We start from the raw sequence: 18,610 nt of genomic DNA, 5'->3' as shown, positions 1-18,610 counted from the left end.
TCGCCTCCTTTTGTTCTGTTCCCAGTCCTCTCTCATACTGTGAAGTCTCAGACCCCGGATATTTTACAGTTGGCTGAGCAATGTGTGCTTTTTTCTGTGGTGCTCAGTACCCAGCAAGTCCCAAGAAATTCAGTAAGCTAATGGTGGCTGTATGATACTCCTGTTACATTGTGGCTCCCAGTAGAATTGTCATCTACATATTGAAGCCAGGTAATGAAAGAATTCTTACCTTGCCAGTGCTGCCAATTCTTTGGCCAATACAGTACCAAACAAAGTAGGGTTATTCTTGAATCCCTGAAATAACATAGCCAAGCAGAGTTGAACTTTCTGTCCTGTTGTTGGGTTTTCCCATTCAAATGCAAGATTGTCTCCTCTCCTCCAAGGATATGCAAAAGAAGGCATCTTTCAAATGCAATACTGTAAAACAGACATTGTTATTAGGACAGGATGATACCAAGATATAAAGGTCCAAAACAACAGGATGTATGTTGACTGTGATTTAATTAATTTCCCTCAGATCTTGCACCAATTGGTATTACTGATTTTAGGGTTTCTAACTGTTAAGGTCAGGGTATTATATTCAGATTGACACAGCTTCAATCATCCATATTTAATAAAATTATTTATTAGTGGTTCTAAGCCTATTCAAGCTTCTAACTTAATAGGCTATTGTTTTGGGTTTTTTCTGACAAGTTGTGTTCTGGGTTTTAATTCAATTTTTACTGGTACTGCGTTCTTTGTTCTTCCAAGTCTGTTGGTTGCCCATAAGGTGGATGTTACAGCATCCAAAATTTCCTCTGGGTTATTTGGATCTCTCTGTTTCTCTGTTAATAAACAGATTTGAGCCTTTCACATGTTTCCCTTCAGCAGGTGTAGCTATGTTGTCTTATCAGAAAAAGGTTTCTGTGCTCTTAATTTACACAATGGATCTCACCCTAAGAAGGGGGTAAGGGGTATTCTGGCATATAGAGGAATTCATGGGTTGGTTTCACTTTCAATTTTATATTCCATCAGTTTTTGAAATGTTTTCAAATCTCGCTTTCCCATTACTCCACAATTGGCGTATAGCTATTACTTAAAGAACCCCGACAGCTAGTTATAACTGAGTATGTTGTTTCTGTATCCACTAGGACATAGTTTTGTTCCCCAGCTGAACTGGAACCAGGGGATCAGCTGGGAAAATTTTAATATTGTCCTGTGACTCAATCTTCCCTGCCAGGTAGGGCCCTTATTCTTCCACTACCCTTTTTTTCTTTTCTTTTTCCCCTCTGCGTATAGCACACTGTTTTGGTCCTAAGGGTGTGTGACCTTGCTGGTTTCTTCCCAACCGCTTTCTTCTACCTATTCCTCTGTTACCTATAGCAGTCTCAGTTATAGGTGCTGTCAATAGAGATGTTTGCAATTTCATCTTACTCTGTTCTTTGTGTTGCTTTATTTCTCCTCTGAGTTGTTATACACTTACACACTTGATATGCTAGCTCTATCAACTGCAGAACAGACTCTTCTCCTACCCCATCGACTTCCTGTAACTTTTCTTACATTTTGTGACTATTTTCCAGTGAACAACGTGTTAAATGCTTTGTGAGTAGCTTTCTCATCTGGGTTTAAATCCATCCATTCTTGGCTACCTCATAACCACTCATAAAAAGCTGATGGACTTTCTTTAGGGCCATGTTTTCCAAAAGCTGGTACTTTCTATCAGGGTTTTCCTGATAATAGCTGACAGATTGTTACCTCTGATTTATTGAACTGGAGACAAATGGGACATGTACAAAAACTGGTAAGCCTTCCACCTCGACGGCTTGTCTCAGAGCAAGCCTGCTAGAAACAGGATTAAAGTTTTCATCTCTTTTAAGTATCCTGCATTTGTACCATATAGGGGTGGGGCTGTAGATACCAACAATTGCAAATCTGCACACACCCACACACACACCCACCCACCCCTCCCCGCAGTCCCATTCTTTCTCTCTAGCACCTGGCAGCAACATGTTGCCGCCGCCCCCGCCCGCTTCTGAATGTATGGTTCTCTAGGCAAAGTCATAAAAGCATCAGTAGGAGGCATTTCATTCCACTGCCCCAGCTGGCAACAAAACATCAGTTGTCCACCATTCACCGTTCCCCAGTTGATAATTTGGCCGCTAGTGGTTGCAATATCATTTTATCTGTAGTCAAGGGATCACTTCCAAACTTACTAAAATTCTTCAGGATGCATCTGAGAGGAGAGCGAAGGGGCATTTTTGCAGAAGCAGATGAACATATTTTGGTACTGAAAATAATTTAATTATATATATAAAATAATATAATTATAAATGCATAGCCTTCCAGTCCCTATTTTCACACACATATACAAAAAACCAAGTGTGTAAACCTGTGTACAAACAGCTCCTGCTGCATATCATCTTGGTCTGTCTTACATAGGGCCCAGACTGAAAAAACCCTGCTGCTACTTTTTCAATTCCCAATTGCCCCCCTCTCACCCAAGAAATACCTCTATATGATGCACCATTGAGTCACTGGTTGTCCTGGCTCTGGGGCTGGTTGTACGAAGTCCCTGATCAAAAAGGTCAGTGCACGCTGGAATTTATTTGGGAGAGACCGCTGGAATTTGTCTGGCAGAGCCGCTTTGCCTGGAGCCGTTGGTCGATCCTGGCAGGGTACTGTGGCAGCCCCATGGGTTGTCAGAAGCTGCTGGCTCACAAAGGAGCACAGCCCTGGGTCACACAGCCAGACCAGGCATTTATTTATTGCATGTCTGTGCAGAGATAGGTGCTGGGTGGTAAATCCACAAAGCCAGCACACCTTTTAATACATAGTAAAACATTTTATGCACTTTGAACAATGGTTTACAATTATGTATAGTCACACCAACCATTCTTATTGGTTCTTACAAGCTTTATGTCCATTTAAAGGTACAGCATTCTTTTTTTTCACCGGGCATGTTCTGTGGGGAGGAGCTCCGTTAGTAGGGGGCTTTCTTGGTTCAAGGGTGGATCTTTTACTATGCTAATCAGGGTAGTTCACGCATGGTTCAAATAAATTTCAGTTTGGTCTCCTTAGCTGTTTGGCTGCCCTTAAGCTTATCTTGTTATGCCTCAGCTTGACTTATTTAGGATGTCTGTCCCTTCTCCCAAGGCTGTGTTCCGCCACCAATCTGTAACATTCAGTTATAATCAGTTATAAATTATATATATAATTATATATTTTATATATAATATAGTTCAGTTATAAAAATATCTGTAATATTTTTCAAACTCTCTCCTGTTCTTCACTATAGATATTCACATATTTTGTCTAAATCTCAGGTTAAATAATAGACTGGCCTTCTGTTAATCACATATCCGTGAGTCAGTTGACTATGGTTTTAAAGGGGAAGGCAGGGGGTAGCCACTAAAGTAATCTTGTTCCAGTAGCTGGTTTTGAGCAAGCGCAGTACATCTATGGGTTCATATATATATATATGTGCGTGTATTTAACATTTGAAGGTGCTTTTGGTGTATTTTATCATGTGTACTTTTTAGAGAGCACCTGGTAGATGATGTGTAAAATACAGCTGGTCACTTCAGTGTTGTGACTTATTAGAGGAGGAGTAGGTTTTAATTCTTCTATAGTTGCCCATATTGAGATTTTGGGGAAAATGCTGGCTGTAAAATTGTTTAAAAATACAGAAATTTTCTCGTCAAACTGCAAATTATTTCTGATGTGGTCTTGGATACAACCTGAGTAATGATCAGGTCAGAGATCTACATTAATTTCAAGAATAAATGTTTCAGTGACATGTTACAGACAAGGCACTGTAGGAACACAGGCCAAACTGCCCAGAGATGTCTGTCTACTGTAATAAATTGGTGGTGCTGTGCTTTGCTGGTTTTATCAGCTGTTAAAATTTCTTAGGCTTAGTCTTGATTATTGTACTTCTGAATGGGTTTATGTTTTTCTTTACCTGATTGCTTAGTGAAGAATGTGATTTATGAAAGATTAACTCAGATTACCTATTAAATCCAGGAATGGTAATGATGCCTGATAAATTATTCAAAGCATCATCTTAGTTTAAGTACGCTGTTAAAGTGCACATAAATTCGTAGGAACTGAATTGTCTTGCTCTAGGTGAAAATCTAAAATATCAGTAGTTTTGAGGCGTATGAAGATGCTACATTTAGCTTTGATCCATGTCCTGAATACTTGAGCTCAATTAGGCAAGGTAGGATTTATAGAAACAAGTAGCGATGTTAGTCCAACTGCTGTAACTGTATCCAAACTCATTTTGTTCCCCTTTCATGTTTAGTCTTCAATCTTCACAGCAGCAATAGGAGCTCTCCTAGTAGTCTCAAAGATGCATGTGGAGTTCTTGTGTGCTTCAGCTGCCTGAAATTAATTTTGTGTTCCCATAGAAATATGAAACAGGGTCTCTTGTTTGTATACTGGAAGTTTCCTTCAGACTTAATTCTCACAAGTCTTTTGACTGGAGTCTTGTGTATCTTTTCCTCTTAATAACTTCAAACCTGCTTTATATCTTCATACATAGAACTTACTTCAGTGTATGAGTCTTTCCTAGAAAAAGGGAACTTAATGGTTCTGTTTCTTTGATTAATTTGACGAGCTTAACCCATTGAATTTCTTTGTGCTTCCTTGACTTTTTGAGATGCAAAGTTTAGAAATGATTGTTTCTTTGGAAGGAATGGTTGTTTCTGTTTCAATTCAATAGCATAAGAACTTTTAAATATTTTGGTTATCAGCACACCAAGTTATTTGTGCCATCTTTATTGAAAGCAGGTGAAGGATGCATATACCTCTCCTAAGATTTGCTGTGTTTTGCACCTTCAGGGGCACATGGGAGAGTTTCTTGAGAGAAAATTTGAAAATCAAAGTAAGTCCAGATTTACTACTGTGGAAGATGTTGCCTTAGTGAGCAACTAGTAACCTGGAGTAACAAAAGGTAGATAATGTCAAGTAATCTTTCTTTTAATGTGACTTTTGGAGACTGATGTAAACACACGCATTGTAATGCATTGCTATGATGTATGTTTGTTTCGTGCTTTGAATTCAGAATCTTTCCAGGATAAAAAGGATGCTTGTGAGAGGAAAGTACTGAAACGACACAATGCTGATGGAAATCTGAGATGTTGAGAATGTGACAAAGACTTGATGCACAGAAATACTAAGATTTCCTTATGTTAATGAATAAAGCGTAGCTTTGTGTTTATCCCTTACTGTAAAATTGGAAACTAATTGAGGTTACAGATAGGCAAGGGAGGAAAGGTAAAACTTGCACCTCATTCTAACAATACAATCAGCGTACTTCTAGGAATAAGAAATCCTACTGTATTTACAGTAATGTTTTAAACAATACAACTCTAGGAATAATTCTTCTGGGTCATATGGAGCTTGAATCGTTTAGTTTGCATAACTGTTTTGTGGGGTTATGAATATGACTTAGCAGAAGATATTTAAATGAGACTTCATTGCTTGTTTGGAAACATTTAATATTTAAAAGGTGTCAGTAAAGTCTGGTGGCAGTAATCAAGCTTCAGGGTGCTAATCTTCAAGGAAGATGTCAAGTTCTTTGGTCTGTAACACAAATGCGCTGCAGTTACTTTGTGAAGGTTGTGAATGTATCTTCCTTAATGTGCATTAGGTTGGCATGTTTATGGTCTTTTGCAACGTTCTGATAAGAAATACGATGAAGCCATCAAGTGTTACCGGAATGCACTCAAACTAGATAAAGATAATCTACAGATCTTGAGGGATCTATCTCTGTTGCAGATTCAGATGAGGGATTTAGAAGGGTATAGAGTAAGTATTCTCTTTGAATTCCTATTTATTATTGTTAGAATTCTCTTGTTACTGTATTGCATTATTAAGTCTTTTATTGGTAGTAATTCTGTTGCTACTTGGTTTTGATGTTTCAGAAGTGTTTTAAGCTCTTGTTTAGGAAAGCATATTGCAGCAGAGCTCCATATAATGTTGAGAACAGAACTAGAAGTGCAGTTATTCTGTACAATTTGAGTTGTGGATCACCTTATATATCATTCTCAATTATTTTTTCACTAAAATAATGAAAATAAGAAGGATAAGAATTTAAAGCTTAGCAAGTGGGAGTGCTTACTGTGCTATTGTGAAGTACTGCAAATGGTGTTTCCGGTGCATATACTGAAGGTGGTTTTTGTGAGAAACACACTATCTGGTTTCTTTCAAGTATGTGTGAAACTTGCCACATGATGGCTGACTTCTTGAATCCCAATACTGATTTTATCATGAATAAAACCTTAAAATTTATCTAAAACCAGAGTTAGTGGTTTCAGAATGGCTGAATTTAACTTGGCTGTGAAAGGGATGAGTGCTTCTTGTCTTCCATTCTCCAGTTCATGTGAAGTAGAGGACTGGATTGTGGGCTTTGGTATTAGTTGGTCTCTTTCACTGTGGATGTTGAATTTGCTAATGTGGGAAAAGGGAATAACTGATTTTTGGATGTAATTTGACTTGGGGAAGGGAGTCTGAGAAGTGCTGCAGCAGTATGAGGACCATGTGCCTGGACTTGAGGAGAGTGGAACTGCTCTTCCAGTGGCAGTGAGCTCATGCTTTTTAACAGAAATCCTTCTCTGAGATTTCAAAGCTCAGCCTTTGGAAGTAATTTAGGCCCTTAAGAAGTACTTTTGAAAATTACACCACCTCTGTCCCAACAAACAGATTTTATGCTTTTTGCAATTACTCCTATACTTGGAAGGTAGCCCCCAGATTTATGAGACAGAAACATGCTGGTTTTCCCTTTGCTGTTAGAATTTTTAAAAAATGCCTAGGGCTTAAGAAAGATATTTTAGAATATTAGCCTTACTGGTAGTAAATAATGATAAAGGTGGAGTAACTGTTTTTAACGTCTCTGTTCTTTTTAAATTGCTTTTCTTTTACTGAAGGAGACAAGATACCAGCTACTTCAGCTGCGCCCCACACAAAGAGCTTCCTGGATTGGATATGCTATTGCTTACCACTTACTAAAAGACTATGATATGGCCTTAAAACTACTTGAAGAGTTTAGGAAAACGCAACAGGTAAGACTTCTATTCTGGAAAAAGAACACTTTCTGTATAGGAGACAGAATCTGAGGAATTAGTTCTTCATAATTAGGAACCAATGAAGAATTAGTAGGAAATTTGTGGAGCTTTCTGCTTTGAGCAGAAAGATTTCCAGGAGCTTAGCAGCTGATGCAAATTAAAAAGGAACACATATGCTTTGCAGTAGGCTGTTTGGGTTGAGGATATGAGGGTAGACTGATGGGCAGTAATTTGTGAGGTAAATTGTGATTTGTGAGGCTTGTAGCTAAAGAAAATTCATGATGGTCTTGTCCCTTCACAGGAGGTAAAACTTCAGAAAATACTATTTAGTATTAGATGTGCTGATTTGCTTTCTCCTGCCATAGCCTGGGTGCCATTTGGTCTCTACAAAGTGTGTTAAAAGACACTTTCATTGCTTTGTATGCATCTGTATATTATGCACTTAAAATTAGTACTTGGTGTAATTAAATCAGTACTTGGTAGTAGGAAAGCATAGCTGAAAATTCTTTGAGGAGAGCTGGTGTTAACTGAAACTTTGTTGGAGTGAATCAAATCGTATAATGCTAAAATCAAAGAGTATAACCTTTTTTGAGAGAGACATTCCCTTGTTCTGTTAGTGGTAACGCAGAACTATGAAGTCTGAATTAACAGAACAGAGTGGATGTGTTGATTATTCTATAACTTGGAAGGAAAAAACATGTTTATAAATGCATTCAGCTTGGGTGGTGTGTTGGCAGTGCCATGTGCAAATAGTAAGATATTATCTGACCTATAGATAGTGATTTTTTTTTGGTTTTGTTTTTAAAAACCAAAATCTTTCATCCTTTTTGAGATAACTGCATTTGAGATCTTACACAACCAGAATGGCACTATAAGAAAAGAAATTAATAATCGCTAGGAGGGACCAGTGTTTGCGTCTTGATCATGTATCGTGGTCAAAAAAAGGATTTTGTAAACTGGGTATATATAGCTTGATATTTCAAAAGATTGTAGCTTCAGTGTTGAATAAAAACTGATAACAATAGTTTCAATGAAAATTGGGTCATCTTTTATGAGTGTTTGACAGCTAGAAAGTCACGGTTCTTGACTGAGTCAGCAGAGCCCAATCTGACTGAATTCAGTGTCAAAATGACTAGTCAAATTGGAGTATATAATACATGGACAAACTGTAAATGAAGTGTAAAAGGTTGAGATTCTTTTAGGGACTACAGGCTTAACAGTGGTATTGGCCCCTCGGAGAGAATGAAAGTGATGCTGTTAATGTTGTCTTTTCTGAAAGGTTGTGTGTAAATATGCTTGCTTGAGGGCAGTCATGCTGATAAACCTGTCAGTGTAGCAGCCAAGCTGGATTCAAGTACCATTTGCTGTAGATGAACACATTAAATCAGTTGAGTCTGCTGTGCAAGGTACCACAATGTAAACCTTGCCCAAAACCAAAGAAATCCTGAGAAGATCTCAAGCTTTGATGACGTTTTTTGGTAAAATTGGAAATACTTGGGAAATATCTATTAATAGCAGTCACAGGGAAATAGTGGAAAAGCAGACAGAAATATGCTACAAATATTGGACAACATGAGTTTACAGAAAACTAATTGTCAAGCCTTTCCTCTTTTTTGAGATAAGTAGAGGCAGTTAAGTGGCATATTGTGTGCTCTCCCCCAAAACACTGAAAATAAGGATGATCATGTTAGTTTAATTTTTCTTGCAAATAGGGAGTTGGCTTTGCTGTGCTAGCTTGCTGAGGAGGGCAGGCCCATGCAGAGCCCCAGCCACTGGAAGAGAGAGTCAATGCGTTGGGTCCAGAACAGTCAGGAGAGCCCAAGCTAACTCTTAGCTCAATTTTGCCACAAATTGACTCTTCCATGGTAGTCCTCCAATTTACTGTTTGTGTGGTCTCTGGATATTTGAGTCCTGCACTTCAAATAGTTGAGTTCAGGGTATTCCATTGATCTTCCAGGAGGTACATTTCTTGCTTACTTCACTTTCCAAATCTCCCCTTTGCCCTGTACTTTGTATGCACTCCAACTCAATAGATGAGATTCTGTGACTGACTTGATAGAATATTGCATGTGACTGATACTTGTCAAGGTTTAAAAGGAGTGTTAAAAGACTGAAGGGTTTCCAAATCACTAGTGAATGGGAATCTTCAACGAACTGATGTTTTCAATGAGTTTTATGGCAATCTGTATTAGGCCTGATATGGTTTACCATTATTGTTAATGAATAAAGAAGTAAATGTAACATGTTATGTAAAATGCTGCTGTCATAATAGTTGGTAAATAATGGTGGTGTAGGGTGATCATATTCATTTACTTGAATTACTCAGGCAGCTCTGTCCATTCAGATGTGAATTAACACAGCCAAAACCAAGTAGTAAAACTAAGAAAAAGATCAAGGAACTGTGATTTTAGTGTTTGTAGGTGAGTATCCGAAGACGCAATATTACAAAATAATGGAGCTAATTAGCTACAAGCTGTTGCCAAAACCAGCAGTCTGACTTTTTCCTGTGTGCTCCCACTGCTTCCTTGTGCAGCACTGGTTGACTCGTGGAGGGCTGGTTCAGGAAGCCAAAGTGACAGAAAAATAATCACTCTTTTGAAGGATTGATTGGCTGAACTGAACAACTGTGAGGTGAGAGGGGAAAAAGGAAGGGGAATAATAGAGGGAAGTGAACTGCCTTTGTTGATCTAGGCTGCAGTTAGGTTGGCTTAGCTCTACTGTAAAATTGTCCTTCAGGGCAAACTTGCGGGTAAAAAACAAAAAAATACCCTTATTTCTGAGAAGCAGGGATTTTCTCTGTAGAGCACTGATTACTGAGAGATCAAGACTTACTGATGACCCTGTTTATAAAAAGTTAGAAAATTAAAAGAATACAGAAATGTAAGAGGACTAGAGAAAATGCTGTCCAGTGAAGGTCAGAAATTTTCTTTGTTTACTGTAAAACCCCTAGGTGATTCTAGTACAGTTTAGATGCTGGTTTGGGGAAGAATGATAGCTAGGAAGAATCCCTAGTGGGGAAAAATAAAGGAACAAGTAGTGGCAGGAAGCTGAGTAACAACATTCAAATGATAAATCACTTTTTATCAGTGACAGTTTTATTTGAATGGCTAAGTTATCATTGGAAATGGTGAATTTGCTGTCTCTTAGTGTATCCAGATCAACATTGCCTGTCATCTGAAAGCTGTAAACTAGCCAGATGCACAATATTTCAGTCAAAAACAGGTTATGAGGTTGAATGCAGACATAGCTGCAGGAAATATAACAGCCTGTGCTGTCCAAGTTAAATCAAATGATTAAGAGACACTTCAGAATTTTAAATTTTGGGAACCAAGGTGTAAAACAACAATGCAATTTGCTTTACTGTTGTATGTCCCACTTTTCCTTTCTTCTTTTCCAGAACAAAATTTTTATTCTTAATTTTTATTTTATTCCTAATTTCTGCATCAGGCCCACAATTACAGATATGGACAGAAAACCTCTGGAGTTTTGGGGGTCTGCTCTTAGGTATGTTTTGGCTGCATCTTGTCACATTCTTTCAGTGACAGTTATGTTAGGGCATCTACGATTGTAAAGTTGACTCTTTTTGGTCCAGGAGAGGAAGAAATTTATTCTGAAACAGCAGAATTGAGTTCAAGAGAAAGCTGGACGTCTCATGAGCGAGAATCATAACTCTTCTGGGGGGAGGGAGGAATAAAGATGTATTATGCAGCAATAACAGTGGCATGGAAAAAAGTATTTATGGAGTATTTTATGCTTTATAAGACAATCTGATTATTCAGATGAAGTACTGGGGTTATAAACTGCTTGCCTTCTGATGAATTGCACATTTAAAACATGAACCTGATACTTCAAAATCTGAAATTGAACTTTTCTTAAAACTACTTTTAAAAATAGCTTTTTAAATGGAGTGACAGTAAGCGCTGTAACTTTCAGGTTGATTTTCCCTATGTATAAGAGGGAGTTAGTTTGATTTTTTTTGACATCTCATAATTTATGTTAGTCCTGCCAAGTCAGAAGAGCTGCAAGAAGGTTAATTGGTATCTATTTCTTGCCTTTTATATATACTTTCTTATGGGGTTTGGGGGTAATCCATCTTTTGAAGGCCTAAAACAAATTCATGATGTGCCAAAAAGCTGTGCTGCTTGTGGAATTTAGATGTGTATTGTATTGGAGGGGAGGATATTTTTTAGGGGGGAGGTGAAGGAGAAAGGACTAAATTGGTGCTCTGCAGTTTCACTTCTGTAGTAAGGGTAAGCAGGAAGACATGCTTAAACACTTAACCCCTGTTGCATGTGTTGATTCTGCGAAGCAGCTAAAAAACTTTTCAGATAATGTTTTTATTAATGACTTCCAATGTTTAATATGGATAAAATTTGAACAAAGGTGGAAACAGAAATGGAGCTGTAACTAGAGGAAATACACTTAAAGAAATGGATAGGAGTTCATGCTGCCTGCTGACTCTAGTATGTGCAAGGTCTAGTCTTGTTCCATTAGCCATAATTTGCTACAATATGTTAGCAGTTACTAAAAAATAATTGAATACTGTTATTTTCAGCCCCCAAACTGGTGTTAATTCTCAGATATAAACTTTTTTACAGTATTTTATTTAGTTATGCTGTCTTTCTGGATGTTTTTTAAAAAGGGAAATCTTCCTTGAAAAAATGCACAGTATTATAAAAGCTGCCGCTAAAAAATTCAAAGAGCATGTAAACAAATGTTAACTCTTATAAAACTGATCCGAGCTTAGGGAAGGGCTGGAAGTAGTAGTTTAGGACAAGATTCCTTTAATGTGAATGTTAATTTCAACCAGTTTAATCTTTTGGGGGTTAGCTTTTTGGGTTTATTTTTGCTGTTTATGAAATTACTTGGTTCTTTAAAGAAAGAGGAAAAGCTTTACTCAGGGAGCAGAAAAGTAATAGTAAGCTGTTTGGCGCCCAATGTGACTTCAAAGTGTTGCTTGTTCAGGGAGAAACAAAGTGTGTAGTGTCATGGGAAAGAAAATCATTAATGTTTATTAAGGTCAGCTGCTATTTATCTATTTTTATTATTTTAAAAAAATCATGTTGGACTATAATTGTCTCCTACAATTTCTGTTGAGGCAGTATATTTCACATAGTAAAACTTGACATCTGCAGGGCACTGTCTGCAGACTTCTGCATTTGGTCTCTGAAATTCTTGTAATTTACTTGCAATTGAAGTAGCTTCTGTGTATATTAGTGAAGACCATTTAGTCTGAAATAATAACTCTGGCAAGACTTTTCATTGCCTAAATACGCTTTAGGGAATTATCCCTAGTAAGGAATACTTTTGAATGTCATTCTGTTTCAGTGACTGATATCACTGGAAGGTGGATAGTCTGCTAGTTTTACTATGGCATGTAGACAGAGTCCTAAGTGTGCAACAGGCAGCAGACCTCAAAATATGCTGCTTGAAAACACTCTTGGCATGCTTGTGCACTGTACTTTCTAGGGGATTGTAATACAGAGAATACTTTGTTAGAGAGAAATAGTGTAAGTTTCCTGTCTGAAAAATTCTAGTTGTCAAGCTATGGCCAATATTTGAGTTGTTCATTGCTCTTGGAAATAGTTTGATCCAGAATTTTTAGTCTGCTGAAAATTAGTATTTTGATATCCCAGCAATCTGCTATGGAACTGAAGTCAGAATTGTTGTGGAGTACATGAGTCCTTCAGAAGGAAAAGATTACAAAGATCTTTGCAAATTTTATTGAATTGTATGAGAGAAGGCAAGGATTCTGTTTTTAATTAGCTCGCCACAGTGATAGAGAAAAGAGAAATACAGGAGTTCCTTTAAACTTTTCTCTAACAAAGGATATCCTGAATTAATCTATTTTGATTGTAAATAATGGGAATTTTATATTTTGAATGTTTGGATGGGTATATAAGTAGACCTGATATATTCTGTAGCCTGATTCTTGTATGCTGTAATATTGCATACAGTTGAGGTACAGGTTAATGTTAACTAACCTATTGCTTTTTTCCCCCCTCAGATTCCTCCTAATAAAATAGATTATGAATATAGTGAACTGATTTTATATCAAAATCAAGTGATGAGAGAGGCAGATCTATTTCAGGAGTCTTTAGAACATATAGAGACATATGAAAAGCAAATATGTGATAAATTAATAGTAGAAGAAATCAAAGGTAAGTCATTCATCTTCCCTCAGCCAATTTTGTTCTAAATTTTTGCTACTTGGTTTCAGATTTAATAAAGCAGTAAAAGAAAAAACATGAAATCTTTAACTGATATGAAAGAAATTACTATAGAGAAACTGACAATACAAGATTTACAATTTTGTGCTCAAGTAACTTGCCTTACCAAAGTGGATAGTGGATGCAGGTAGTTTAACCTGGGTTGACACAGGAACAGAGGAGATCTCAGAGATTATTATATTGGTGCATACTAGAGTAGCTTTCCATAAACCGGAGCTAGTATAACCCAGATTCAATCTCCTGAAGAATACTAGTTTTTTCTTTTTTCTTTTTTTTTCTGAAGTATCAAATGCTTGTTCCCTTCCTAAGCTTTCTAATGCTTAAGAAAGCATTAATGTATTGCTGTACTTCAGTGAATACTGAAGTTAACTATTTTGATTAAAAATAACTCATAGTAGTTTTGTGGATATAAAGTACTACTACTGAGTTAACACTCCAGATCCCCCAGTGATGCAAAGGCAATCACTTGCCACTTCCCACAAGCAGAATGGTGCTCAGTTAGTCTCCAAGCAATGGCCCCCTGCCCAAGCACGCTTCCTCTCAAATTTATTACTAAGCGTGACACAAATGGCATGAGGTAGCCCATTGGCCAGTTTGGGTCAGCTGTCCAGGTTGTGTCTGCTCTCAACTTATTGTCCACCCTGGCCTTCTTGCTGGTGGCAGAGTAGGGGTAAAAAGAGAAAGCCTTGATGCTTTACAAGTAATGCTTAGCAGTAGTGAAAATATTGGTGTGTTGTCAGTGTTTAGTCGCAAATCCCAAAACGCAGCACTGTATGGGCTGCTGTGAAGACAATTCATTCAATGCAAGCCAGACCTGATAGAACAATTTACTTTGTAGCAAACCAGTGTGATTTAACTGTTTAAAAACTGGTTAGTTTGCTGTGAAAAATGTAGGTGTAGTTAAGAAAACAGCTTGGTAAGAAGCAACATACTCGTGTGTTGGAGTCCTGGAAGGACGAGTTGCTTGTTTCTTTGATAATCCCAATAGCTATTTTAAATACTTGGATAGAGACATACAAATAGTCATTGTTTTCACAGGTGCTGAATGCTCCAAACTGTTACTATGTGTAGTAGCTTCAAGTAGCACTTGTAATATGCAGTAAATACATTTGGAAAAACAAAGCCGCTTTTTAAGTATCTGCATACAATTAAGCCAATTTTTATGTATCTGGTTTTGTAACCTTTACTCCCAAGCCATCAATGTTTTCTTATGTAATTCACAGTTCTTTATTGCATTGTGTTTAGGAGAGATGTTACTGAAGTTGGGAAGACTGAAAGAAGCTGGTGAAGTATACAAAGAGTTAATTGAGCGCAATGCAGAAAACTGGTATTATTATGAAGGCTTGGAAAAAGCCCTACAACCTAGTAAGTTAAGATACACAAATACATTGAAAATAACATACAATATAGGATATACTGAAAACTCCTGTTTTATGTGTTCTGTTTTAGATTTAAAAGCTTTACTTGGCAGAAAATTATGTACCTTCTAATCTTGAATGTGATACAGTTGTCTTTATCTAGTTTAAAAATGTTCACTGAAAAACTTGTATGCATGAAAATACCAACAGCAAGTCTTTCTCTTGAAGCTAAAGGTAGCATTTGCTTAAACAAAGAACATTTCCTTGCCACACATGAACTTGGAAACAAAATTGCAATTTGTTCCTGTCTAGTAGTTGATTATCAGACTACTATCATACACCACAACATAAAATTGTCATTGTGAAACTTGTTTAGGTGGTAACTCTTTGTATGGGCATGTGGAGAAATACTCAAATACCTGTTTCAGATGGCCTTTTAAAGATAGGCCATCTGAAAAAAAGATTATTTTTTTTTTTTTAATCTGACTGTTCTTTGGAGGAAAGGGTGATAAATACAAGATCTTTGTTATTCCAGTGCTAGTTCACAATGTTACTGTTCTGTCTTGCCAGGAAAATAGCTAATTGTTTTGGGGGTTTTGTTTTTTGTTTAAACTACAATATTGCAACAATTTATACCATAATAAGGGGTTTGCAGTGGCAAGTGTCCCAAGTGTTTACCTTTACACAGGAATGTTTACCTTGTATTTCACTGTTCACTAATTAGTGGAAGTTTTATTGGAGTTATTCTGATGACATCATAAATCATAAGCCCACAAGGGTATATATTATTTGTAGCTATACTAGCTGCATTATATTTCTCAACCAGCTTTCTTCTAGAAAGTTTTTACAGTTGGGCTTTGTAAGATCTGGGAATATGGCCTGTTGCTATGTTGCTCTTTGAATGGTTTTCCTAGTGTATCCATAGAGCTGAACAACATGATTATTGTCTCTCAAAATAAAGTACCCAAGAACTTGATTATTCTGTTTGATATAATAAATATGTTAATGAAAATGTGTAGTTCTTAATAAAGAACCAACCCAGCAGTTTATTTGACATATTAAAATCCTATATAGATTAAAACTGTACTAATTTATAAAACTAATAATGCTACTTTATTTTTTAGGTGGTCTTAGGACTATTTCCTCCCCCATGGTAAGTTCTGGAGCTCCAACTTGTGACTTCAATTAGGGCTTTTATATGCTTTAGTTCCAATCCAAACATTATTTTAGTATAACTTTTAGAACTCTACATCTCTTGGAGCCACTGGGTAACATATTTCCCCCCCCTTCCCCAACATCTGAGCTCAGTGACAAGATAAATTGTTTTTCTTATGAAAGGAAAACAAATGTATTTATTGAATATATGTTGTCATAGTCTTGATCTGTACATTCAGTTTTATTTAAATTGCTTGATGAATTTAATAATATTTAAGCAAAATTGATCCTAAATATGTGAAAATCATCTTTCAAAGCAACAGATTAGTTTTATTTAAGTTCTAACCACATTGGAGCTCCAAAGCATATTATGGGGGAAAGGGGAGGAGTGGGAAGAAAATCTTTAAATAGCTTTATTTTTGTTAAACCCTAAGCTGTAAAGCATTCTGGTGCTCAGTGCTTACACTGGCAGTATTGTGTCCTGGTTTTGCTGCCACCAGAGGACCTATTAAGGCATGCTTGTTTAGTATGTTATTTGTATACCTATGATTTAGAAATGCAATATATTTCTTTGAATGCTTTAAGTATGTCAGTAATGGATGCATTGTAAAAAAACCCAGTTAATTGAAGCTATGAATGTCAAATTATTGTGTGAATGGGTCTGCCCAGCGTGTAACTGAAAGGAACCAAACTGTAGCACTGTATGGTTGAATGTGCAAGGTAATTGTCCTGTTTGCAGTTTATCCTTACAGTGATTAATTCTGGTAGTTGCGTATTGTACATACAGTGCATTTTCAGTACACAATTTTACACAGTAATGTCTATGGTTAACTGGAAAAAATGGCTTGAAGTGTTGAAATTGTTCCAAATCCAAACTGTATAAGTAGCCTAGCTAAATTAATTCTCAACATTTGAAAACACTTACAAGAATAGATTTTGATCTCTTTTACTTATATTTATTATATTTACTGATAATAGGCACTTTAGAAGAGAGGCTTCAGATTTATGAAGAAGTTAGTAAGAGACATCCCAGAGCAGTTTCACCTAGAAGATTACCTTTAAACTTTGTTTCAGGTAACAAGTTGCATATCTGTTCTGTAATAGTTTTTTTATTTGGGTTTTTTCTTAAGTTTTTTATCAGGCTGTTGAATGTGCATTTAATACCTATTTGTACCTGTACACAAATCAGATGTTCACATTTCTCTTGGAATACACAAAATTATTTATGTTTTAAGAGTTGACAGAGTAAGTTCATGTGCTTTTATATGGTGATACAAACTAAGGGATGTTTGTATTGATGAAACTATAGTACAGAATGTATATAGGTTGCAGGAATTCTTGTACATAATTTTTCTGCATCATGCAAGTTAAGAACTGTAAATTAAAAGGTAGAGGGTGTTTTGTTGAACAAAAGGTAAAAGGCTGCTTCTGTATCTGTAATATACATATATGTAAGGTAACATAATTTATAGACCCTGAGACTGGGTGTAAATGATGTCTATAACAATCACAATAGCATAGGACTGATGAATTTCCTAATACTTTCTGTACTGTACAGAAAACACCAAATCTGTTTTTATGAATCTGAATACCTTACTGGGTGTACACCACTTTGTTGCAGAACTATTAGAACTTAAATCTACAGCATAAACTTTGTGCTGATAATAAGAATAGGAACAAAAAGAAGGTCTGCAGTGTTACGTTGCACAAATTATTTTATTTTTAATTTTATAGCTAAGTTCTTTCAGTAACTCTGTCCTTTCAGAAGTTGTTTTGAAATACAGTGCACAAATATCCTGAGTTCTGGAGGGAATATGTATACACTTTTTAAAACAGAGAGCTATGATCTTCAAAAATAGAAGGAGGGAGGCTAAATGAAATGGATATTTTAATGGGATTTACCGCTTGGTATGTAGCTGTCAAACTGCTGTAACTCCAGTAGAAAACTTTTGGAAAGAAATATGAAGTACATAGGTTAGATATCTTAGTGTTATGAAATTCTTAAGTTCAGCTGCAAATTCCCAGCATTAACTGCTCATGCTTTTAGTTTCATGAGGTTACTCTTTAGTTTAGTTCATTTACTGAGAACTGCATTTGTTGTACCTTTAAATGCTACAGTGCATAGTCTGCTTCTCTGTTCTTGCTCAGGAGTCTGTGCATACACCTTTCCTATGTAAAATTACAAGATGTTAATTGCTTTGTAAGAGATTTAGTCCTGAAGTTAGCACTTGTGCTTTACTTAATCCCAGATATTTCAGTCTTTTTGAAGATACAAGGGCAAATTTTAAGGCAGTTCAGCTATATTTGAAAAGCTAGGTGACAAGCAGTTGTTTTTCTCCTGTAATAAAATTGTTGTGCTAATACATAGTAAACCAGGAAATAACTTGCAGAATGCTTTTCCATATCTTTAATAATAGTGTGTCTTGCCATTGACTTTATTTCACTGTGTGTTTTGCACTAGGTTACCTTATCATACCTGGCAGTGTAGTTTCACAGCTAATATTTGTTGAAATAGAAATATGCTTGGTAATTATAAGGATTAGTTGTTCCTGCTATAGCAGTAGTCTAAATGAAAGCAAAATTAATGATTAGATATCTTTCTGCAACGTTTCATAACAAATAAGAATTTTACTAAATTAAAAGTTGTGTTTCTGTTAGTCTGTTAAGCTTCTATCAGTCATAGATGTATAAGACTGGTTTTGATCCTCTAAAAATTAATCTGTTTACTAAGTGCTTTCTGGTGTTTATAAGTACAGCAGGTAATTTCTGTTGGCAAAACGTAATAGTAAGAATGTGAAGGTGTAGAAACAAACTTGTTTGC

The 18,610-nt window shown here is 36.4% G+C and overlaps 1 protein-coding gene across 9 annotated transcripts in view; it reads left to right on the top strand.

Moving 5' to 3' along the window:
* The window catches only part of NAA16 (N-alpha-acetyltransferase 16, NatA auxiliary subunit), a 77,217-nt gene that overhangs the window by 20,800 nt on the left and 37,807 nt on the right, over window positions 1-18,610 (top strand). For 7 of the 9 annotated variants that reach the window (XR_013926247.1, XR_013926248.1, XR_013926249.1 and 4 more), the window contains exons 4-8: window positions 5,633-5,790; window positions 6,909-7,043; window positions 13,054-13,207; window positions 14,522-14,641; window positions 16,768-16,863. Coding sequence is in view for 5 of the 9 variants with exons in the window: in XM_080376833.1 (XP_080232959.1) it covers window positions 5,633-5,790; window positions 6,909-7,043; window positions 13,054-13,207; window positions 14,522-14,641; window positions 16,768-16,863 (663 nt within the window). In the remaining 4 variants the exon portion in view is untranslated. Of the gene's footprint in view, window positions 1-4,770; window positions 4,934-5,632; window positions 5,791-6,908; window positions 7,044-13,053; window positions 13,208-14,521; window positions 14,642-16,767; window positions 16,864-18,610 lie in introns of those variants that run through there. The other 2 variants (XM_080376834.1, XM_080376835.1) reach the window with 2 other exon arrangements.

The sequence above is a fragment of the Falco punctatus genome (genome assembly GCF_963210335.1).
Source record: "Falco punctatus genome assembly, chromosome: 2".
Lineage (NCBI taxonomy): Eukaryota > Metazoa > Chordata > Aves > Falconiformes > Falconidae > Falco > Falco punctatus.
The sequence above is the reverse complement of the archived record's forward strand: the minus strand, read 5'-3'. Positions and strand labels throughout refer to the sequence as shown.